Source organism: Plutella xylostella, chromosome 10, assembly GCF_932276165.1.
Source record: "Plutella xylostella chromosome 10, ilPluXylo3.1, whole genome shotgun sequence".
NCBI lineage: Eukaryota > Metazoa > Arthropoda > Insecta > Lepidoptera > Plutellidae > Plutella > Plutella xylostella.
The window spans coordinates 1553662-1580066 of NC_063990.1; the positions used below are offsets into that span (position 1 = coordinate 1553662).

The 26405-nt window shown below is 37.2% G+C and overlaps 2 protein-coding genes across 7 annotated transcripts in view; one reads left to right on the forward strand and one right to left on the reverse strand.

Moving 5' to 3' along the window:
* LOC105383149 overlaps nt 1-26405 on the reverse strand; it is a 96502-nt gene that overhangs the window by 60480 nt on the left and 9617 nt on the right. For 3 of the 6 annotated variants that reach the window (XM_048623611.1, XM_048623609.1, XM_048623606.1), the window contains exons 1-3: nt 10419-10627; nt 10140-10180; nt 821-841 (exon numbers count right to left, since the gene is read on the reverse strand). The gene's annotated coding sequence lies outside the window, so the exon portion shown is untranslated. Of the gene's footprint in view, nt 1-820; nt 842-10139; nt 10181-10418; nt 10630-26405 lie in introns of those variants that run through there. The other 3 variants (XM_048623612.1, XM_048623607.1, XM_048623608.1) reach the window with 3 other exon arrangements.
* Nucleotides 4077-6277, forward strand: LOC105383118 (chymotrypsin-1). Its single transcript, XM_048623613.1, has 5 exons — nt 4077-4212; nt 4570-4750; nt 4971-5226; nt 5549-5695; nt 6052-6277. Exons 1-5 carry the CDS (start codon nt 4167-4169, stop codon nt 6202-6204), a joined length of 783 nt encoding a protein of 260 aa, XP_048479570.1. The 5' UTR covers nt 4077-4166; the 3' UTR covers nt 6205-6277.

Sequence of the window (26405 nt, forward strand, 5' to 3'; positions counted from 1 at the left end):
ATGATTGCATGTTAGAATTTAAATTAGTTATTTATAAGATAAAATTTTTGAATGCTGTTGCACACCTATAATTGGTGCATGGATAGGATAAGCAACATATACTGTGTCTGAACAATTTTTTATCTAATGTACTGTTGGTGTGTCTATTTCTGTAAATAAAAATAAATAAATAAATAAAATTCTGAAAAAAAAATGGGACCACCTGGGAGCTCAACCCAATACAACAAAAAAAAATTTTCAAAATCGGTTCATAAACGGCGGAGTAATCGGTGAACATACATAAAAAAATATATATATAAAAAAAAAAAGATCCCGACGAATTGAGAACCTCCTCCTTTTTTTGAAGTCGGTTAAAAAGACACCTAATGGCTAATATGGGGTACAAACCATTTGATTCAATTAGAACATAAATATTATTCAGATTAAGATAAAGTAGGTATTATGAAGTTTTTGCGGCTAAACAAGTCGTTATCTAAATCTGGCGATGAGTTCTATGTCCTAATAGAGGCTCTATTGTCAGACAACAACCGGTGTAGCCTGTTTCTTTATGACAACTTAACTTTATATTGTATGTTGTAAATTGAAGTTTAGGAGCTGCTAAGTATTGAAGTTTAGGAGTTGCTAAGTAATTATGAATGTGATATTGTATTGATGATTAGCATGGATGGATGAGGAAGGCAGAGGAAAGAGTGTTGTGGCGCCAAGGTACGGTAGGCCCATTTCCAGCAGTGCAAGATTACGGGCTGACGATGATAGACATTTCGGATCTCCACATCGTCTAGGCTAGAGTAATTTATTTATTGTATCATTAATAGCTTACCCATATGTGTGGTTGTGATATCTGAAACAAAGAAGAGGTAAATTTAGTAAAACAAATAAGTAATTGATAGAAGATTATGTCTTCAAAGATGAATAAGTAGTTAGGGGACACACGACCATTGATGTATTATACAAAGTTCCTTTACTAGACTAGAGCATGTGAACTCATACTCTAATACATATACAATTATATATTAATTACCTAGGTAATTAGTCTATACCGTACCATCATCATCACGACCCATTACGTCCCCACTGCTGGGGCACGGGTCTCCTTCCAATGAAGGAAGGGTTTAGGCCTAGTCCACCACGCTGGCCAAGTGCGGGTTGGTGGACCCCAACACAAGCAAGCTTGTGCTGAGAGAGTTGTCGGGTAAGTGGGCAACCCGACTGTCAGATGTTTTCAAGCCACCCGAAGGCCTCTGACTAGGCTTAACGACTGCTGCCGAAGCAGCAACCGGGACCCACGGCTTAACGTGCCGTCCGAAGCACGGAAGCGTCCAGAAAAGCACCACTTGAAATTGGTCACCCATCCAATGGCTGACCGTGTCAGTTGTTGCTTAACCTCAGCGATCAGTTACGATCACTGAGGCCCGCTCGACTACGGACGCTTCGCTTCGATACCGTACCATACTATATACTAATTTACACACAACACAAGAAAACTCTTCTGCCGTAACATTTAATGATATACAAGATGTACATATAAAAGTAAATAACAATTACAGCTCAGAAACTACAGACGTAGCAGTACAATAAGTTTTCATAACACACAGTGATGTGCAAAAAACTGACAAGTAACGTGTAAATATAGCTTACAAGTATGAGACTGGTTGGAAATGTTGCGATTACAAAATGTGTAGAGACAATCACTGAGAAATTCCCATATACGCGGCGAGATACGGAAAGACAAGAAAATCACCCTGTAATGAGGAAGCCCCAATACTTGACAAGAAAGTCTTATACCGGTACAGTTTAACTGTTGTTGAGATTAAAGAGCATATGATGAAGAAGGAATTGGCTCATCATGACCGAAATGAGAAAAACTTACTAATTTATCTGGCCAACTATTGAGTCGGTCAGAAGCCAGGGCGGTTGCTGAAGACAGGACTGCGTGGCTAACTCTTGTGAAAGCAACAGCTGAGGTTAAATCTGGACCTATTTATCGAAAATCTAACTATGGAACTCAGTGTTTACCTAGCAAGAACAAGATTACGTGCTGAAAAAACATGCAATTTAAATTATTAATGGTACTTTCTAGAGTTTACAGGGATGTTACCATAAACCACAAACGTCAATAACGATAACACAAACTTGTGACAGACATTACGGATTGTGAATAATGGCAGCTTCTTTATTGTCGAGTGCCACGTTTTACGTGAGGAAGTAAGTAATCGCGACACTTATTGTTCTTGTCGACAATTGTGCTGCTCTGTTACTGAGACAGCAGTTTTATACCGAGTGCAAAAAACCGTGATCATTGCGCTGAATTATCGCAGACAGAGATAGCGGACACTGCTTTTTTGTACAGTTTAGCTGTGCACTGCTTGTTCTGCAAACACTGGACATACTGAACCTATTTTTTTCTGGCGGTAACGGGGTATACTGTAGAGCTGTAGAGGAATGAATTGATGGAAAAGACATTGTGTTGTGTTCTATCACCCCGTTTGTTTGGACCATAAACTAGCGAATTAAGCATTAAAATGATTTAGGGCTGATTTTTAAATAGTCAGATAAGAGTTATGTGTGAAATAATTGTGATGCTGTCACATCTGAATGTTTGTATTAGACAGTGACAGCAACAATTTTATTCCACGGATAACATTTATCTGACCATTGAAAAATCAGCCCTAAGAATACATATTTTATTCAAATCTTCGAATATCCTATAGGTACTTTCAGGCTTTCTTATACGTAGCTTATTAATGTTAGGTATCCGATAGGTAGGTAGAGCTCAACGACATCATGCCACAGCTATAAAACAATACAAATTATTAGAACAATGTGATATTCTCAACATTTCCCATAACTTGACGGCATCGTACTAAAACGATGTTTAATTTGTTTAATTATAAAGTCTAATCTTCATTAACTACAAACTCTTTATTAACGTCATCGAGTGCATTCATATACGTCATTCAACCGTTCATTTGTTTGTATTTTAATATAATAAATAAACAAAAATAAATTCATTTTGTCACAATCATACTTTGCAACCTTACAAATGCGAAAGTTTGTTACACTTTAAATACAAGGATTTACATGTTTTAGATGAATCTTTATAGCAAAAAAAAAACTAATCTAATAATATGATAACACATTGTGAAATGGTGGTAGAGTACCTAATATTATGACTATCGACAAGTAATTCTACGTCGAATAAAGCATATTTCATTTCATTTCACACAAAATACTTTTATCCAGACAACTCCACAAGAAAACCTTTTAAATCTAAGCAAAGCTCTCAGAAAAATATGGTCATTCTCTAAAACGTGTATTTTGGACGTTAGGTACAGATATAAAAATATCTTTACATTTCACCTAAGGTTATTATGAAGAAACTGCTTTTCTTGATGAGATGCACATGCACATTGTACTATTTGCACTTGTTTTCATTTAACGACTTGCACATGATGCTGTGAAAGGGTTTTGTTCAGTCATGTAGATACTTGATAGAAAAATCCCCGTCACATATCTATAAATGTATACTTCATAACGAAAGTGTGTTTGAGTTATGTATACAGTAGCAATTGAACAATAGTGACTGATAAGTAGATAATTAATGATATTGAATTAGGTATCATTATCGATGTGTAATTCCTAGCACTTATTCTAATTAAATTATTTAATGAATCATAGTAACTTAAGAGAAGTGATGATGATTTACTCTCATCATTAAAATTAAAAGACTGAAAAGTCAAAAAGTAGGTATCCCAAAGAGGTACAAACAAAAATAAATTTAGTTAAGCAGTAATTTAGTTGACATGGGATAGGGAATATGGATCCCACATTATTTTGAACCAATTGAGTAAAGGGCTTTAAATTTAACTAAGAAAAGAAACTTATTATTACCACAAATGCACTTTTTAACGTTAATTTTGAACATGATGATACAGAATACTACGCTTCGTTTAAGTTTAAGCTTATTTCTGGAAAGGTTCATTACTTTGTACTCGAGCTCAAGTGTCCGAGCTCATTAAACGAACAATATAGATAACGTTACTGAAGAGCCAATCCATATAAATAGTGAAGAAGCTGAATTTTCAATCGCAGTGCAGTTTTCAGAAGTAGGAACTGCTTCTGCTATTTAAAACATAAATTTAATAATAATTTCACAAAGTTTCAAGATGAAATTTCTATTTATTGTTCCCATGGTACTTGCACTCTCTCATGGTAAGTTGCATCCGAGGCTATTTACTCTTACCTACATCATACCAATTTATATTCTTTCAAGAGTCTTCTTAATTTTTTTTCTCTTGATATCGATGGGTTCATTATTGTATCGTGCAAATACGTCAACTCAAAACGATGAAATCCACAAAGGCATAGCCGACAGAATACAACGGGATCCCCAGAAACTCTTGTGCAGTGAGCCTCATAAGTTGTACATAATGTACATTCTACACTTTTGTACCTCACAAAATTGCACATTCATTCCGTCAAATATTGCTGGTTTGCTAGTTTACAAGGCACAAAAACTTGCTACTTAGGACCGTACTCCTGAACTCTCATGTTTCTTCCTCTATCCAGGCAGCGTGGTCCCTAAGTCCCTGCTGTGGCGAGGCACGACCCGCATCGTGGGCGGCGCGGACGCCCCGGCGGGCGCGGTCCCGTACCAGGTGTCGCTGAGGCAGTTCGGCTCCCACTTCTGTGGCGGCTCCATCATCAGCAGCCGCTTCGTGCTGACGGCCGCGCATTGCGCTGAGGGCAGGTGAGGGTTTTTTTACGCTAAACAATTGGTTAAGGACTCAAGTGTGTTCAGTGGACTCGGGTGTCATCCTCAATAATATGACAAGGTCGTTGTAGATCCGAAACGTCATCTTGTTTATTACAGAAGAATCAATTATTGTCATCTACGAGAATATATTCGGCTGGCTGGATTTCCTTTAAACCAAATCCCTTGACCCTTATAACCAACCCCTTTCTTGCAGCATCGCCGCCTTCACCAAAGCAACCGTCGGCTCCAACCTTCTGAACCAAGGGGGCAAGTCGTACCCAGTAGACAAGTTCATCATCCACGAGGACTATGACGGCTACGTCATCAAGAACGACATCAGCCTCGCCAAGTTGTCTGAGCCTATCAAGTTCAATATCAACGTGCAGCCGATTCCTCTGCCGGAGCAGAACACTGAGGGTGGCGCTGATCTGCTGCTGTCTGGATGGGGGACCACTGCCAAGATTGTTAATGTAATCTTTAAAGGCAATGATTATTGTTAGCGAGGACTCTTCAAAGAACAAATTCCTCATGTAATAGTTTTGCATTATAAGGATGGAATACTATGTTTCTTCTCGTAACCACCTTGTCAATTATTATCCACCTATATCAAGAGCGCAATTTTAAAAACCTAGCATCAAGGATCTAGGACCTACGTTATCTCGCTTGTTCGGTTCTAGGTTTGTTATGTTAATTTTCCACTGGAAGTGCAAGTTCAATTTCCACATGCCATCCTTCCGTTCTTCACAACAGTCCTTCAACACCTCTCCTAACCCCATGTCTCTACACCACCAGTACCCCGGCAGTACTCCCAACGAGCTGCAGTGGATCAACCTGACGGCGCTCACGGTGGACGAGTGCCAGCGCCGCCTCGCTGCCATCAACCCCGTGTATGACAACCAGATCTGCTCGCTCACCAAGACTGGCCAGGGAGCTTGCCATGTGAGTCATATCTGATGTTGTTAAATCTTTTTTTAATGGCCTGCTTCGATCCTAATGCAATGTACAGCGGTGTCGCTACTAAGATGGGGAAGATCATCGAGAAATGTGCCAGTGAAAAAAACTATAGGAATATGTATCTATAGGTATGTAAGAGTAGTGAGCCAGGTAGAGAAACTAACCACCTCAAAGAATGTAGAAGTTGTGATGCGTTTATCTCTGGCATCGGGGCTTTGAAACGAATGGACGGACCACTTTTCATGATTATATCGGCCAACACGACAGGCTAGTCCAATTTTCATGTATATCATACAAGCGCCTACACCCGATCCTCAACCTAACATTATATCTTCATCCAGGGTGACTCCGGTGGTCCGCTGGTGGCCGACGGCGCCGTAGTGGGCGTGGTCTCGTGGGGCATGCCGTGCGCCCGCGGGTACCCTGACGTCTACACCAGGGTCTACTCCTTCAAGGCCTGGATCCAGAAGGAGATGGACGAGAACTCCAGTTAGATTGCGCGGAGTTTTAAAAGCATGCGTCAAATGTATTGGTCAATTTAGCTTCATTAAAGTTTTGAAATTCAAAGTGTTTTGTTGTATTTAGCATAATAGTGACGTATGTAATAGTTTAGTTTTCAGCAGCATGCTTGAAACAGATCGTGCAACAAGAATGATTCATTCACCCATTTCACTTTTTTTTCTCAATATCCACGTTGCGTCGCGTCGTGCTTTGCAAATATCGTCTGTTTGCTGTAGAAAGTAAGACTGTTTATTGATGTTTCTAGTTCCTGCTGACCTGCGCATCCGAGGACAGTCGAGGGGTGAGTCATCGGACATTTTGCTCTAACAAGTAGTTTTGTAGGCCGTATGTCGGTGACGTAGATTTCTTCTCTGTTGTACCAAGTTATGAATGAAGTTATGTGACGTGATGTGACGCATCGTATCGGCTATTGGTATTTCGTTTTCAAGTTGCACATTTACCGGTTTTACCACAAATTAGTCATTAATGGAAAGAAACGCGCATAAAGTAATAGATTTAGTTAAATCGAAGTTATAAGTGCACTATGCAGAAATAACATTTTGCTTACCGCGTTTACATTTTTTAAATGTTAAGGTACCTATATTATTTAATTTAGCAATCCAATCCTCTCCACCTTCTACAATCTAACACTTTACTTTAACAACTACAGCTTCACCATCCACAACCATGCACCAACTTACATAATCAATCATGAATATTATGTACAATTCACAAACAGAACCTCACATTCTTCTTCCTCAAATCACATGCCACAAAACCGGATCACAACCAAATGAACCGCAGCGTACATCTTAAACATAAGAGTAATTAATACTGTACTCGCTTCATTTATCAGAAGCACGCAGTGAAAGGATCTTATGCAATTGAACAACGCGAAATCACAACGAAAATGTAAAGAATGATGATTACTTTTAGAAATTTATTACTTCAAAATAGGCTTTTGTAGATTTACATTGAATATAAAGTAGAAATGATGGAAATATTTACATAAATATAACCAAAAATTATTCTACTGAGAACCAATCCGTCTGTGTGCTTTAAGACATTTGTAGTAAAAAACAATGTACCAGTTAAAATATCCTAACTAATATTATAAATGCGAAAGTAACTGTGTCTGTCTGTCTGTCTGTCTGTCTGTTACTCTTTCACGCCAAAACTACTGAACGGATTTGAATGAAATTTGGTATACATACGGTTTAGACCCTGGGAAAGAACATAGGCTATTTTTTATCCCGGAATTCCCACGGGAAAACTTTTTAAGGCGAAGCGAAGCGCGCGGGAACAGCTAGTATTAACTAATACTGATATTCATACGTTGCATTTATTGACTTTCTATGTGACAAAGTCGTAAGAAGGTACATAATACTGTGTATTGTATACTGTATGAAACTTGAGCGGACTCTCTTATGTGTCGGTCATCAGTTCTGCTGGGTTATATTATAATATACTAGCTGACCCGACGAACTTCATACCGCCTTAACCTACACTACCTTACACTACCCTACCCTAACCTACACTACCCAACTCTACCCTACACTGCACTACCCTACTTTACACTACCCTACACTACACTAACCTACACTACATATTAGAGGCTGGCCGAACTCCTGAATTCCGGGCGGAAATCGTACACATAATATTTATGACATTGTAGTTAGTTTCAAATGGTTCTTTTCTGCACGCTTTCGTGCTTCGGACGGCACGTTAAGCCGTGGGTCCCGGTTGCTGCTTCGGGAGTAGTTGTTAAGCCTAGTCGGAGGCCTTCGGGCGGCTTGAAAACATCTGACAGACGGGTTGCCCACTTACCCGACAACTCTCTCAGCACAGGCTTGCTTGTGTTGGGGTCCACCAACCCGCTCTTGGCCAGCTTGGTGGACTAGGGCTAAACCCATCCTTTATTTGAGGGAGACCCGTGACCCAGCAGTGGGGACGTAATGCGTTGTGATGATGGTGATGTAGTTAGTTGCTGTAAACCTCTACCTGCCAAGATTAGTGGATATGATTTCTTTAACGTTTACTTTTCCGTTTTCGCCGTGGCTATGGCTAATCTTATAGGCAAACACTTTCAAACTAGAGATTTCACTAATCAAACAATAGCTTTCTCTAGCAACAGAGTGATGTATAATTCTGATTATATTATCAAAATCGACAAAGCCACCGTTAATGTTGTGTTAGCTTTTACCAAAGTTACGATAAAATCTATGCATGCGATCAATCATGGCAAACATAATTTCGTAATATTTAAAGAAAGTAAACTTGGGTACTTAAAAATATATATTATAATATGTATAACTATCGAATCAAAAGAGAAGACTATCAATTCGAATAGTTACAGCATTTCTATAACTGACGATCATGATGCAAGTAACAATAATTACAAAGGTGAAGTGGGCCAGTTTAAAATGGATTGGAGTTTGATGTGGAGTAATGTTTATTTTTATTAATTTAATTATGCTTTTATAGACGTAGATTGCGCAATTGACATGGTAGGTTATACTCTACTATAATTGAGATACTATTATGAGAGAACACTGTCTAAACATAAAGCTATCGTTAAGTAACAATTAATGCAGCTGTTGGACCAGCCCTAAGTTAATTAGGTACCTGTCTACCTCATTAACTTTGTTTTTTTTTCACCATTTCATATTTTTACGACGATTCAAGGTATTTAACGTTCATAATAACTAGTGTTGCCACGAATAGTGAATTGGCCGAATACCGAATACCGAATATTCGGCGACGCTGCCGGCCGAAGCGCCGAATATTCGGCCGCCGAATATTCGGCGCTATAACCTGTTTTTTTTGTTCCTGAAACTGCTTTGAAGAAGTCGCTACAGATTATATGAGAAATGCTCATTATTAGGAAGCAGAATGCTGTGGCAAACGAGTTGAATTTTTATTTGATAATAGTTCGCCTAGATCGGATGTCCGATCCTTACAAGTGGTGGTCAGCAAACAAAAAACAATACCTTTTGAAATTTGCAAAAACTTATCTTTGTTCACCTGGAAGTAGCGTTTATAGTGAGAGGTTATTTTCTGAGGATGGTTACAATGAAAAGCGCAATCGTGGGCTGCCAAAAAATGCTGAAATGCTCGTTTTTATCCAGCACAACTTACTACTGATTAATTTTAAGTACTAAAATGTTGTGATTTGGAAATAAATACACAATTTTGATTAAAATAACAAGTCATTTTTTACATGATTTACTATTCGGTATTCGGCCCGAATAGTACGCACTATTCGGACGAATACCGAATACTGAAAAAACTGGCCGAATAGGCCGAATACCGAATAGTTGCCGAATATTCGTGGCATCTCTAATAATAACATACAACAAAATTATAATATTACTCATAATAATAAACCACACCTTACACTAATAACATTTGCCTTCGGTTTGGCAACAAGGCTGTGCTCAGAGATACATGATAAAAAACAAATTAAAACATCACGTTTCGGAAACTGGCTGGGCCTATCTCCGTGTCTGAGTGATTGGGGAAATTGTGAAAGATCGTTATTATATAGGTACTTGTTATCTTTATTCTCACTATTAGAATTAGTCAATGCATTATTAGGAAACCAAGGAAGGTGATATGAATGGTATTTATAACGTATTTCTGCTTTATGATAGCTACCAACGTACTGCTAAAAATAGCTATATTTAATTATGATTAAGTTTGTTAAAAACACATTTAGAAAAACTAATTCCAGCTGTGGATTGATTGGCTTACGGAGACGAAAAATCAAGATTGAACACATTAATTTCGCAGATCGACTCTAGTATCTTCTTATTAGATTGGTTGTAAACTAAACATTAGCCATAAAATTTTAGGTATATAATAATAACGGTTTCTACGTTTTATATTTATACTTGATTCTCTGAAAAATGGGACATGCCAGACTCACCGTTTCTCGAATTGAACGAGTACGACCCACAGTAATATGGTCTGAAAAAGAACAAACACTTGATCAAATAAATTTATAAACTACGGAATTTTAATCACCTACCATAGCAAGGATAAATCGTGTGATGTCAACGGAAAAATATATTTAAACACAATTAGGTAATCAATATTTTAAGATTTTCATCAATCACTGGATCAGATAATCATATTGTATTAGTACCTAACCAATACAACAATAACCTGAAAACTTGAAAGTATCAATCAATAGACCTCTACTTACAAAAAATACGATCCAAGTGATCCTTCAGAGTATTCAACACAACACTAGGCCATCATCAGTCTCTCTATCTCTTCAAATAGAGAGAGGACAAACACAACACAATCCAGAAGAAAACGTCACTTCACTAGGAGTCGTTGGATTTTGAAAATGTATTCGATAGATCGTCACAGTCGACTGCGCGGGCGCAGAGACGCCGCGAGACTGCGGTGAGTACGAAGGCTAGCGAGCCTTCAGTCGAGCCTCCTTGTAGCCTCCAATTCAAAATTAGAATCTACGATGTGGTGAAAAAATAACCAAACTGGTTACTGGCCGGTGCATATTTGAAAACAAGAACTCATCAAGTTACGATTTGCGAGCTTTGTGAACGTACTTTAGAGGAATTGCATCTAAAGGACGAAGCACTTAAAATAAACATTGTAGCTCAGAATACGCCGAGGCAGTAAACATACGAGGTAACAATCGTAACAATTGTATGGTCAGTGAACAACCTATCCTATCAGAATGATGTGACGAAGGCTAACACATGAGGCTTTCGTTAGAGATACCTACGACCTAAAACATCACCTCTAGATTGATGACGAAAACGGTTTGTATTAACATACTTGTATTACATTTTATTTCTCCATAGTTTTATTGGAATGAAGAATAAACGGGGCTATGCAAATTATTTGCTCTTCATTTAATTCCAACAATGTGAAAAATGTGTCAAACGCGATAATACAGATAAAGCAACAAGGGCAGATGGTAAAACAGAATGTGAGTAGAACTAGATACAACTCGAACAAACAATATCCTCGCGACAGGTGTTTATAAGTTAGATCATCATTAAAGGTAAAGACACAGTGTTATCCCGCTAAAATAAAGAAAATTTATAAAAGCAGACAGGTGAGACGTTATAACACTTTTTGTTATGTCACTGGTGACAGTGGCAAGGTATTTATGCAAATAACAGTGTGGTTTTACTGTAGTGATCTGTCCAGGAACTAAAATGCCATAGTCAACCTGGACGAGTATCTTGGTTTTGTCAACTCGCAGCGCATGCCTCACCTCATCTCGAATAGTACCTGAAGCATCTGGAAGATCTCATCAGCATCTGGAGAGCCACCAGAAGGCAAAATAGAATACAGAAATATTTTGCGAAAAAAGCAAAACGGGTGTCGTTAACTTTTTACACATCCAATGAGACGTAAGAAAATGACTTCGAAAACTAATCAATCAAACAGAAGCGGTACACAAAACACCGTATACATTGATGAATGAAGAATGAGTGACACGCGATGAGAACCGAATAATAGTGAAAGTTAACTGAGAAGTTGAAGACACACAAAACAAAACAATTATTCAACTCACTACTATAGACAAATACACTTCAGCGCTAAGTGAATGTTAATGCAAATTACCGTAACAGGTTAGAAGACTGCAGATTTTAACATTAAAATAATGTAAATATTAGGAAATACTTAATGATTCTACTAGTGATGTCAACTCAGACAATAATTATGCTAGGTATATTATTTCATCTCTGTCTAACGTAAGCATTATAATTTGTGGGCTTGCGACACAATCTAAGAACATTTCAACTGTCTGTCCAGTTTATGAGGAACCATCTGAGAGACATAATGTATGTTGCCAAGGCTTGGTCATAGGGTCAGTTAGCTTACCATGGTACTAAATACTACACAACAGTATACGCGAAAGAAATTAAAGTAACACAGAGCAAAATAAGTACTGAAACATGATACTCCATTAATGTCGCAGACACAAAACGAATGAATAAAATAAACGGGCTCCATATTATAAGCTTAAAGTAGGTATAATAAATTATGACGTAGGTTAATAATGGTCACTTCGAAAGAGGCATAACAATAGCACACTTGCATTTAACGTCCCATCCTCTCTTCAGAAATAGCAGTGACATAGCGGAGGTAAAATTGGTAGTATCTTCTATAAGGTTCCACTATTACATCATTGCCAAAATAAACAAAAAAACATAGGTAGAAAGCGAAAAGAAATGTTCCCACCCTAACTGTGAAGAAGATCGTAAGACAAATGAAGTGTTATCTCATTTAGGCTAAAATACGAGACAATGAATAATGATGTAATGTTATTAACGTAATACGCATGGGAAGTTAAGATGGTGGCAGGAATGTTAGGATTACGAGCTTTGTTGATATTGATCCGGCCATTACTGACGGATTACGCAGAAATAGCTACAGTTTTTAGGATAGCAGGTTTTCACTATGTGAATTCTGAAAATATTTTTTTTTATACAGGGTGTTGCAAAAAGGGTATACTAAGCCGACACCATCATGTGCAGCATAGTATATCTAACCCGAAACTGAAATCACAATTTCAAAATTCGCGAAAAAAAATATTTATTTTTCATAGAAACTTTGTTGGTCACGTGACTTTTTACTATGGAAAATGAATATTTTTTTTCGCGAATTTCCAAATTCTGATTTCAGTTTCGGCTTAGTATACCAATTTTGCAACACCCTGTATATTTAATACTTTATTTATTCTTCTTCTACTAAAATATATATTTAAGAGTAGCAGAGAGAAAATTTGGAGTTAAGTATACATATAAAGTTATTGTATTAACCTGACAATATTTTTTTTTGCATGACATAGTCTATTTGAGAATGCTTACGTTATTTGCCAAACCAGTATCTACTGCACCGACCACTCCGTCCTAGTAATTCATCATAAATAATCGATTAACCAAGTCAACCTGTCGCACCATGCCATATCAATGCTCACAAATAAAACGTAATGATAATAAAACAGCATTCTATTGATTGGAAAGCCAATGAAAGTGATCCGAGTGCTGAAACTGGTCGCGATATCTCTCGCCGGAAGCACTAAGAAACTAGATCCTTCCATAAACTATACAATAACTGGGAAATTGTGTAAGAAATATTTCCTAACAATACGAAAAAAGGAGTCCTGCAGCTTGACTGGTAGAGAATGCTCTTAGCATTAAGTCCACCTAATTGTACATCTACTTTTGTAAACTGTGCAATAAAAGCATAAAATAAATAAATAAATAATGTAACGACCAGTGGGCGTAGCTATGAAGGGGAAATATTTTATTCAAGAAAACATGTTATAGATGAAATGCTGAATTGTTCTTTATCTATCTCAAATCTCAATACAATATGACCAACACTAGCTTGAGTAAACTTAAATGCCATCAATATAGATCTATACTTATATGGGTTCAGGTTGAATAAGGAAACTTTTGTCTACGAGACAAAATACATCTAAAAAGTATTTTAGAATACCTATTACATTATTTAACCTTGCAATAAAAATTGAAGCTCTAATACAAGTAAATGTAGAGCAACAGGTTTCGGAATGTTAATAGATCCAGTCTATCGGTGATGCATATAGAATTTTATCAAAATTAGTATTATAATTTCATTAACATAAACATGTCTTCCGGGCTAACGGGCTGTCTGAAACTAACGTCCTCTTTAATTGATTTATTTATTTATTAACAAACACATTTTGGTACATATAATTAGGAGACATTCATTTATTTATAACATCTTGCCCAGCCTTTTTGTATGACAGCAGGTACGTATGCTTCACAAATTTCAGCGAACAATGTACAGAAAAGTCTGTGTATTGTTATTCACCTAAATGTCTTATTTTTAAAAATAATCAAAACGTAAAGAAATCAATAGCATTGACTGCGCTCGATCGAATCTTGTTGCTATTCTTAGAAACGGAGGCAATATACGTGCCCTTCTATAAAAACATGCATTGGCTACAAAACTCTCCTCCTTCGCGAATCCAAGAACTTGATCGAATGAGTCATCCTATAATACCGTTCCGAGACCCCAGAGCGGTATTTTTACTTTATTTAGTCCGCAAATGCTAAAGGAACCTTTTGACACTGCGCGTGAGGAAAATACAAGCTGCTATTAACGCAATAAAGGTAGCAGTTTTGACACACGAAAGTATCCAGGTTGTTTTATGTAAGTGATTCGAGAAATTAAAAGTAGTTTAATTGTGATGTAAGTGAATATTTTAACGAGAATGAAAAGGTCTTCACTCATGATGTAATTATACTAAGATTTAATAACAAAAGAGAAGAGACGGTGTGCTGTTTGTTTTGTCTATGTGTATAGCAAGACCTAACCAGCTAATAGGATTTGATTATGACTTCATTGTGTGCCCAGATAATCAACGCTATTGTCACCTTTACCTGCAGACAGATAAGAGTTCAGTTCGCACATCTTAAACGCTATCAAAACAGGACAATCGTAAGGCAATTACGGAAGGTTGCATAACCTTGGACCGAAACTCTGCATTCCGAATACCATACCAGTAAATCCTTCTTACCGCTCTCCTGTCAATGCAACGCGCGTCAACAAATTAACCAGTAAATAAATACGTCGGCGAAAAAACGAAAGTCGGTGTCAGCATCACGAAAGTGGCAAAACGATACTGGAAAGGTGATAATTAATACTATGGTGTTAATTTAATTTGGGTAATGAGAATCCGAGTCACGTGTTGCGCGGGCGCATCGTCCGCGGTGTCCGCCGGCGTGCGGCGAATCACAAACGAGGATTCGAAATGGGAATGTCCTTGCGTATCGGTTGAAAGCTAATGTCTACAATGTTTTGCAAGAACATACTTTGCACGGATTACGCATACGGCAATTGGCTACACTGGTACATAATGAATTTCACTGCGTATCGTAGTGGCATTCCAATTCGCAAGGTGTGAAAATGGGTGTTACACCAGTATTGTCCCGAATTATCGGGAGTTGTACCGATTTCGACTCACAGAATAATCAAGATAATTATTCTGAGTGTAGACGAGCCTTAATATTAATATCGGCGAGTTGAGGGTAGACTAATTTATCCACGTAAACGAGCAGCGCGGGAGCGCTTTTCACTTTTGGTGAGCAGCCGCGGTGAGCAGACGGAGAGTGAGGGAGTTATCAGTGTCGTGGGTGCGAGAGGACCCCGCGGAGCGGAGCCGAGGCGCCCAGGCTCGGGGAGCCGAGGCGGGCGTGATGGCCCGGTTCAGACAACAGCCAGTTACTGCAAGTGCGCAGCTAAGTGACCTTTCTACTTACCTTTTATATCTCGTTTATGATTGATAAGTTATACCTACACTTGATTTCTTGATGTACCAATTGTGTTTATAATGAGTAAGGAAACTAAGGAGCTAATAATGTAAGGTTTAAAGGAGGTACGAGTACATACCGTACCCGTACCGTGTGATAATAGATAGATTAGATATTCAGTGCGCCAGGGGAAACAATCCCATGTGATCAGTGTAAGAAGCTAGGGAATCAATCCCATGTGAACAGTGTAAGAAGCTAGGGAAACAATCCCATGTGATCAGTCCCAGGGAACAACCCTGCTAGCGAGGCACGGGGTGGCTATAGGGGAGGTTGGAGGCCACTGGGGTGAAACCCCTAAGAACATCAGGATTATCCTTGACATTCAGACAATCAGGTTATTAGACTGATCGGTCATCACGTGTGCGTGATACTAAGTAACTAATTTTATTATGATATATCCCATATTCAGTTCGTCACCGTGATTAGTATGTTTGTACTAATCACGGTTATTAATTATTAACAGTTCAGATATTCGCGTTTACTCATATAAATAGTTAAATGAATACGCGACATGGTGGAGATGCTGGGATCTGAGTGCAGTGTTACAGCTTTGTTTGACTTACGTGTAATTTATTTTTCCCTGCAAAAGGGTTTTGCAAAATACAAGAAAAGTTATTTTGAAATATCATGATAAACGTTCACCAGTGAATACTTTAGTTGTTTGAGAGAAATTGGGGACTATTCTTGAGACTCGTGAAAGGTTTTAATGAAAATATACACATAAAGATTAAAATACAAGTAAATTAGTTTGGTGTAACTCTTATATTAGTAGTCAATAGTATTTGACTGATCTAAGCATTACTTATTGAGTATTTGATGAAATTACAAGTACCTATAAATTGAAGTAAACCTTTGAGAGTTTAAATGATACATGCATTAGAGTCGCTTTTAGAGTAGCGTAACATTATAGTGACAAGATCCTTCCAGTAGTGGATGGCATACGATATTTGAGAGGATTATGATTGGAATTTTGCAGTATGTCAATTTGCAGTTAGCAATTGATCAAATTTAGACCTGCAAATGAGCGAAGTCAGATTTGAATTTATTAGTTATCATACTGAAATAATGTGATAGTACAGTCCGTTCACCGAAATGTGACTTTTAGATAATGAGTATTGTAGTCTACAATCTGTTCACTCAGCATATATTTTTCCCTGAGTATATATATAGCTGGATTTTATAGATATAGGTACCTATTTAGTGAATTTTTGAGTAATATATCATAGCGTGTGTGAGTAATTTATTCCTGGCACTTATTATGGTGCAGATTCAGATATTTAGTGATTGAATTAGACGCCATCGGGATAATCAAGTGGTTGCTCACAAGTTATTGGACTGCAAAGATGTTACATAGTTAATGCTATCCTTGATAAATGAAGCACAAATTCTACAATTTTATAATGAAATGAAACTTGTAAAGGTTCAAGTCACAGTACGAGGCGAGTAGACAACAGGCGCCCGCGCTGGCGCCACCGCCCGTTTCTTTGTTATGTTACATTGTTGCAGTCTAAATAATTTGCAAAGAAATTTGTTTTTTATTGCCTATTGAATATGGTTCAGTTTAATGAAGGATTTCCCAGAAAATATTTTTTGATTTGATGATAAGTAGTACAAAACTCAGGTGATGCTCTTGCTTGTGGGTAGCTACTCCTTGAAATTTAGAATAACCTGTTGAAAAGCTATGAGCTAAAGAATATACCAGATGTTCGAAAGGAACAGTTTGCCTATTACCAAACATTTTGTAGTTCTCTTCGGATTGATAATTCGAGGATATTAGAATTAGATATCGTGAAAGTTGGTAGAACTTGTACTAAGTATCTGAGTTCGGCCGCCACGGCGCAGTCCGCGTTGCACGTGCACATACGGGATTTCCTAGACGAAACTGAACTTCTTAGACGGTCAAGATTAATCTCTTGACATGGAGTCAAGTAATTAAATTCAAAAATTGTACCGAATATGAATAGTGAAGTTGTCAGTTAATGAAGATTATACCCATGTATATATTGTTCTCTGAAGTTATTTTAATTAATTCTGCTTTATAATATAATAAAGCTTCAAGTTATTTAGAAGTTAAATGTATGTCTTACTTTAGTTCAATGTGAACTTTAAAATGTTTAGATTTCAGTAAGCGTTAAACTTTAGTTACAAGTGAATGGCCTTAACCAAGGAGCGACTCAGAAAAGGATCAGAATTTAAAGTACTTAGCTCATAAATCAAAGAACGTTTTTGGTTATTAATACCCAAGCAGGGTGGCCAATATCGGAGAATGAATCTCCTCTTGAAAATGAATATGATTCGCATTGTGCCCAATACTGTTAAGAGTGTTTGAATTGTCATTGTATTGAAACTCGTACTCTTACTGAGTATACTTACTTATACTTACATATATCTTAGCATGTGAAATTTCAGATAAATTCTTGCGATTTTCTTCTCAAGCAGACCAAACGTAACATAAGTCTGTATAGTTGCTTAAGTACTGTACCTTCAACCTATTAAAGTTTCTGAAGGTAAAGGAAAACAAACTGTAAAATTGATATACTCAGATGAAATTAGATATATGAATACTGGGTTAACTAAGACTATTCTTTTTCTTTGCATATAAGTACCAAGTTGGGGCACACAATCACGTGCCAACGTTAACAAGATATATACCTTATAGAATGTTTATAGTAATCATATAATTTAAAGGATCACGAGTGATCTCAGAAGTTTTAGTCAATGAGTCCGAGACGAAAATAAGTAGTTTCAGTTTCATCAAAGTTGAAACAGTATGTGAGATGAAGTTGATTAGTGTCGTTACAGCTGTTAGAATTATATCACATTAGAATTATAAAACAAGTAATAAAGTAGCGCGACAACACTTGCATGGTTGCATGTTATGACCTATCAGTAACAGTAAGTTGCCTATACAGAGAGATCAAGTTAAGTCAGTCATTCAGAACGTTGCATTGTGGTATGTGGTATTCACCATATTTTTAAAATGAGTTATTTAGCTAATATTCAAATCTGTCGTAAAATTGGCCATTTTTATGAAAGTTCTGCTATGATTAATGTTATAACATTCTAGTAATAGCACGTAAAATAGCCCAGTTGCAGCAAAAGCAATGCTATTAAGAAATAAGAATTCAGATCTAGTTAAGAAGTTAATCTAGACTACTCATTGACAATGTGGAATACCTACAAAGTAACTAAAATCTTAGTGATAAATATCATGATGGTACAGTAGATCGATTATTAATTTAGAGTTTTACTTTACGAAACGTGGTCTTAAATCCATGGTTATAAACTTATAACAGTACTGATATAGAGGAACGCTAGATATAAGACATAGACCACCACAGACTTAAATCAGTCATCAAAGATAAAATTCAGATTCACGTTATTTTGAATCCAAAATAGTTATAAAAACAAGTTTGCCATAGGTAAATAGTATGGATAACTAAATAGTATATAAACACATCCCTTTCATTGAGATCTGCAATATTCTTAGATTTTGTATCATTTTTAGAATCCAATTATGTGTGGTATACAATGTATAATTGTATACATATAATGCACATGACCTTAACTAGCATGTGGTATTGGTACTCATAAAGTAAAGTACCTACGTAAGAACAGAATTATATGTAGATATACATGGGTACATACGTACGTCACCAATGTAAGAAGAATTCAATAGACAGATATACGGTAATCCTCTTTATGTTTCCTTAACATACAGATGTTATATCAGAAGAATATTGTATAAGTCAGAAGTTTAAGTAGTGTGAGTGTTGAGTGTTGAAGCAAAAGTGTACCTAAGTCTCAATTAAAATTAAAGATTAACAATTTTCATGTTAAATGTTGAGTACTTACTTACCTAACTAGAGAACGGATGTGCAAACTGGTGCTTACGTACTATGTATTAGGCTTGAAGAAGGATAGATAGAATATGTGCAACACATGTAGGTACATGTGATGCACATGATGTTGGCTGTGTTTTAGTGTGAATAAATGAAATGAATATTTGAGGCCCAATGGGGATGTAACTGAAATATTATGTAATTATAGGATAAGATAAGAAGACCTTTGTGCAAGGTATGCAGATTGGGGCATACAATTCCGGATAAATTTTTAAATTTACAACTCAATACCGGGATTCCGGTATTGGTGCCGGTATTAGACTTCATTGTAATAAATGGCATATATTGTGTTTAAAGGTCGTGTAGGACCAAATTAAACAAGAAAAGTTTTACTTACAACAATTGTGTATTAGAGTTTATATTTTAGAATATATATTTTTTAACATTGATTTTCGTTTACGCATGGACAACAGTAGATTTCCAACGTCCGAAAACTGCATTAAACGGTTGGAAACAAGTGGGCTTTCGTGGTATATAGGAACACAAGGCTAACTATATCTTAATCGCTTTATTTATAGCCTAAAAGGGTCCGATTCCGGTGTTACTTCCATGCCGGTATTAACGTTCGATACCGGTATTGAAAAAAGCATAAAGTTTGTCCGGGATCCCGGTAGACAGATATGCAAATGGTAACCTGTGTGCATTTTATAGTGAATGGGTACTACTATACTTGTTCATTGAGTCAGAGTCAGAGTCAGAGTCAGAGTCAGGGTCAGAGTCAGAGTCAGAGTCAGAGTCAGAGTCAGAGTCAGAGTCAGAGTCAGAGTCACAGTAAGAGTCACAGTCAGTCACAGTCAGAGTCACAGTCAGAGTCACAGTCAGAGTCAGTGGCAAAGTCAGTGCCCGTTGTAATTGGAAAGGTTGAGCTAATTTATAAGTAATGAACCTACCCATACATCTGAACTTTCATAGAACGTTGACCAGAACTATAGACAGAACATATAATTGCATATCAGTATCAGTATCAGAACCAGTATCAGCATCAGTATCGGTGTATGACTAACCGTGTCATCAAACTCTGTATAATAACCAAGTCCAGTGTCAGACCAAGAGAGAGTTAGCCTCAGTTTAGATATACTAAAGTATCTTATTCATGATCTGACTTTTATGTGGGTTTACTATCACATAATATTCCCAGCAACTTAGTCCTATTACAAATACTTGTTGCAATGAATGTTTCCAAACTTATATCGTAATCTGTTAATGATAAAGAGACAGATTCTTTAATGGTATTCTAATATGAAGGGATGAAAAGACAGAATAGCACTCCTAAAGTTCAGGCATACTATAAGAGTCTGATGACTACTAAGTTAATGTTTTATGGCAGACAGACAGACATAAGTATACCTGCTTTCACTAGGTATTTCAGTAACAAAATGGATTTTGTTGTTTTGCTAGCATTTATTATCATTACCAATCTATAATAACTAGCACTGTTTTATACGAATAGTCGTAAGGATAAAAGACTTGCCATAGGGCAACGACGTAATAAGTCGAATACAAATCACAATTTTTAACTTTGAACTGCTGTTAACTTCCTATATTTGCCCTTGAACCATGTATGTGTTGGTTCAACATTTTAACTGTCAAAGGCAATATGAAAGCATAACAATAATGATGGAGGTTACAGAATGTAAAATATTACAATACACAGAAATTTACTCTAATGCTTGTTATAATAAAAGCTAAGGCTTAGATGTTCAAATTAAAAGTTTTTCTGTGCCGGGGAGGGTCCTCGAACGTAGTTCAAGATAATAGCTTGTAGTAGCTAACACTCCACTTATACCAAAACATAAATACATATAGAATAATAAAATTGAGTTACAGTATGGTTATAGATGAAGAGATTAATATAGTTGTTGTACATTGAACATTCATTTGGGATACCTACTAATATTTATATCCTTAGAATAGCAAACAATAAATACAATATTAATAAAGATAAATGATAAGAATATGACATGATTATATTGTTTAGTCTGAAGCGTTAATTTAGCTATATGGGGGACGTGTCGACACCGAATACATTATTGTGTGTTGAAATAGATGTATTCTATTCTATTCTGTGCAGAGAGGGGGCGATGTTTCTGTGCGTGGCTCTCTCGAGTGGAACCTTTGTGCATTTCCCCTTGGTTTCGGCTAGGCCAGCCACAGCTCCCGAGTAAACTGTCACAATAGTTTGTTTGCTAATTCTTATTTGATTTAAGATTATCGTTGATTGAGTATTAAGATTTAGAGTGTTCAAGTGTCTACATGCTGAAGTCAACAGGACAAATAGCTAAAAGCAGAAAATTGCAGTACAGTCGTGTGTATTATGTGACAGATATCAGTAATAAATGTAAATGCAAGAAGAGGTGTAGTAAGAAAAGAAGAGGTGTAGTAAGAATAAAAGATAATAGAAAAATAGGATGAACTATTATTTGTAATAGAAGCCACATAGTAGAAGTATCAAATAGAACTTGCAATAGAAAATTGCTTGAATTACTGGAATGTTGTTATGGTACGAAAGGAGAAGTGCAATTGAGGAACTTGTAGCAAAGGAGCCAAAACTAGAGATTGCTACCGATGTATGCTTTATTGCTTATTCATGAAACAGGCATTAATATAGACGTAAAATCAAAACACGAAAAATTTTAGAAGGGTCTAATTTTTCGGTGGCTGATCTATACATATACTTATGACCTATATTAGAATAGGTAAAAGCGTCTCACTCATAGAAACTTTTCTCTCGGCGGGAGTGTCCCGAATTATCGGGAGTTGTACCGATTTCGACTCACAGAATAATCAAGATAATTATTCTGAGTGTAGACGAGCCTTAATATTAATATCGGCGAGTTGAGGGTAGACTAATTTATCCACGTAAACGAGCAGCGCGGGAGCGCTTTTCACTTTTGGTGAGCAGCCGCGGTGAGCAGACGGAGAGTGAGGGAGTTATCAGTGTCGTGGGTGCGAGAGGACCCCGCGGAGCGGAGCCGAGGCGCCCAGGCTCGGGGAGCCGAGGCGGGCGTGATGGCCCGGTTCAGACAACAGCCAGTTACTGCAAGTGCGCAGCTAAGTGACCTTTCTACTTACCTTTTATATCTCGTTTATGATTGATAAGTTATACCTACACTTGATTTCTTGATGTACCAATTGTGTTTATAATGAGTAAGGAAACTAAGGAGCTAATAATGTAAGGTTTAAAGGAGGTACGAGTACATACCGTACCCGTACCGTGTGATAATAGATAGATTAGATATTCAGTGCGCCAGGGGAAACAATCCCATGTGATCAGTGTAAGAAGCTAGGGAATCAATCCCATGTGAACAGTGTAAGAAGCTAGGGAAACAATCCCATGTGATCAGTCCCAGGGAACAACCCTGCTAGCGAGGCACGGGGTGGCTATAGGGGAGGTTGGAGGCCACTGGGGTGAAACCCCTAAGAACATCAGGATTATCCTTGACATTCAGACAATCAGGTTATTAGACTGATCGGTCATCACGTGTGCGTGATACTAAGTAACTAATTTTATTATGATATATCCCATATTCAGTTCGTCACCGTGATTAGTATGTTTGTACTAATCACGGTTATTAATTATTAACAGTTCAGATATTCGCGTTTACTCATATAAATAGTTAAATGAATACGCGACAAGTATGTCACACCTGTGCCATTGTTTGTACCTATTGTTTGGTTTTTAGATCAAACTGTTTTGCCAATTACCTTATTACGGATAAATTGATCGGAATTTCAATTCCATGGACATTAGATACAAACTAATGCCAAGATGATGAATGTCACTCATGCCCATAGTGAATAAATGGGATTTCGTAAAATATCAAAATCATAGTCGTCTGCTGTTGCCGTTATCCCGTAAAATATACTATCTAGGAATGCAAGGATTTGTGAATTCGATAGTAAATTAAAATAAATGTCGACTTTCTTAGTGCTACGTGCCGAATCATTTATAGTTTTTTTTTCCTTTTGTTTCAACAAAGCACAGTTAAGAAGTTTAGTGAAGCACTTCAAAGTGTCGGGTAACGGGATTACTAAAGCCTAAAAATAATAAAACTGTTCTAATTCTTAAGACACGGCAACACTATTCAATTAAAATCCGTAAAACAACAAAATTAAACAAGTAAATTGTAACTAGGTACTTTGTTCTCTCATATTTCAGATTTGAGGTCAACCCGATTAGGTATTGCACAGAAATAAAAGGGGTTTAGATTTTGGTCGTTGTATTCGATTTCTTACAAAGCTAATTAATATAAAACTTGCAATAACGTTGATCCTTGCGCAAGGAATACAAATGTCGGATAGAATAGCGTGGAAGTCAACAAACCGGCAGGTGCTTGACCTCAAGATGTTTAAGCGAGCGCCAACTCAAAACAAACAGAACCATATTTGCCACTGCCACTACACTGGGTGGGAAACCAGAGGCCTCTCAGGATCTTATGTTTAAATACAAAGCATGAATTAATGTGAGTCTGCAGAGTGTTAAAATTTATTCACATGCTCACGCTACGTCCGCAGGGGTAGCCTGTGATCCAAGAAACGCTTCTAGGCACGTAACATATTCAAAATGAGGCATATTGAAACACATAGTAGTTGATTCATCATTTACAGGACAAAAGGGTAATCGGTTAGTATTAGTCGATAACACCACGCCACAATAACACATACCCATATACATATAAATATGAATGCTTTACTAATGTCCATGTGCATATCAATCGCACTGAAACTAAATCGCTAACCAAACTAAAAACAGATCAACTAAAACAGATAAACGGATAAACAGTATTCGACTCGATCCACGCGTTTCGGAGCTATACGATACGATACGTCGCTACAGAGAGAAATATCAATGGTTGGTAGAGGAGTTTTAGTAATGTCAAACTATTGCAATGTTTTAATTTACGAAATACCTACTTCAACCTGCTATTTCTACGGTACAAGGACCTACGAGATAAGTGTATTATGTGGTTAACCTTAAAAGATTCAAAAAGACCATAATGAATACAGTTAGATCTCATCTCGGGTTTCATTACACCGTTGTTAAGCTGCCTTTGTTGGCTTTTGTCACATTTTACCTTGAATTCATGTATCCCTAGCAGAGACTTTGTGTAACAAAAATGGAAACCTTGTGATAGTGAATTTATACATATATTACCTAGATATTGAAATTCAATATAGGTGAGGAATAATGGGAGTGGCCAGCGTGGAACAGGTGATGCGCTTGGCGAAGAATAGAGAGGAGTATGTAGAGCTGACCGCCAACTTCCAGTAGTGCAGCACACACATTGTTTCTGATGCACACCAGAACCAACCACCAAATGAACCAGTATGTACATCAGAACGCTGGTGTTGAATGAAATGAAGACGCCAAACACATGTGACCTGCAAAGAGTAAACACTGAACAACAAACAATCGTAATCAAAACAAAACAGATGCATAAAAAGTTTAGCATCTGTACGTTGACCCGGCGGCATCTGGAGGGTTACTCTATATTGACGAAAATCTAACGAACAAGAGCTGTCGTGCAAAATAATACAACGAGATAGAGTCAAGCGCTCTGAAACTTAGTTTTTCGTCACATAGAGTGACCCCCCTGTGCAGGCATCCGGTGCAATTTGACGCACCATGGCAGACGCTGATCGCTTCTGCGGAGATTAGATTACTCTATGGACGGATGTTCTATCAATATCGCATACTCTATGGCTTCCTTTGATGTTCAAGTGGGGAAGTGATATGCTTAAAACAGTTGAGGAAATAGGAGAGTTATTAAGTCTTAACTGAGAGGTGCTAATCTTGAATTTATAGGCAAAATATCGCGTGTTGTATTGTAATAAAGATTATCTTTAACTGTGTGTTCGTCCGGCTAAACAATCTTAATTACAAAAAGCATTAGATAGAAGAAAGTGTCAACACAGTTAAGTCGGAAAAACTAAATGACTACGCGTTCAGTCTACGCGCTCTCCAATGACCCAAAATTAGGAACTTGCTACTTGCCTACTAAGTACAATTTTATTGCAGTTGTCGTCATTACCCTTATTACAACGAACGATAAGCTATCTGCTGTATTATTAATTATGAGTAATGGATTTGTCATATTTGCATTAATGGAAGACCCGGTAGCTGATACTTATGTTTTGGAATACCAGTCGTCTTTAAAATAGAATTATTTTGCCGTACGAAGTTGGGATGAGAAAACTCCTGATTGCGCTTAGCATTATATAAAATTTAACCCGTCGTGCTTACGTTGTTAGAGAAGATTCACATTCTGAAATACTCAACAACCACTGAAAACTTTTTAAGGAAAACAAACTTGCGGCATCGGCATACATCTAATATGAACATAATATACGTTAAAAATAAAACACGTATATGTATTCAGTAAAGCGCGAGTGAGACGCGAGAATGCGCAGAGCGGGCAATGCGCCGGAGTGCAGCCGCCATGCATGCACGCGCATATTCCAACACTCAATAAGCGAATTCACACGGAGCATGCAAATTAGGGAAACTGATTTAGCTAAGGGTCAATATCTTGAAATACAATAAAATTATACAGCATACGTTCGCAACAGCATTTGTTGTTTTGTGAATAGTGATAGAGTCGTACCTTGATGTGTAGATAATTATGATTGTGATGAATCATCATTATCATCATCACGACCCGTCACGTCCCCGCTGCGCTGGAGCACGGGTGTCCTTCCAAGGAAGAGTTTTAGGCTTAGCCCACTACGCGGGCCTTAGTGCGGGATTATACATATATAGTAAAAGTGTAACTAGGAAACACTTTAGTGCAAAATACAGGGACTCAGAATAACCACAAAGGAAAGTAGTTATCATAAGAATAGTCACTTTATTTTCTGCAGTGATTTAACTTACTGAAATATAGGAAGTGTTTAAATTGTTACGATGCGTTTTATTATCTGTCGTGCCTGCATATTCATCAG

Bases quoted from the DNA above. Each gene is read 5' to 3' on its own strand.
- LOC105383118 (XM_048623613.1), top strand. From the start codon at position 4,167: ATGAAATTTCTATTTATTGTTCCCATGGTACTTGCACTCTCTCATG. The intron at 4,213-4,569 runs GTAAGTTGCATC...TCCTCTATCCAG, and splicing joins GGTACTTGCACTCTCTCATG to GCAGCGTGGTCCCTAAGTCC. The intron at 5,696-6,051 runs GTGAGTCATATC...ATCTTCATCCAG, and splicing joins CTGGCCAGGGAGCTTGCCAT to GGTGACTCCGGTGGTCCGCT.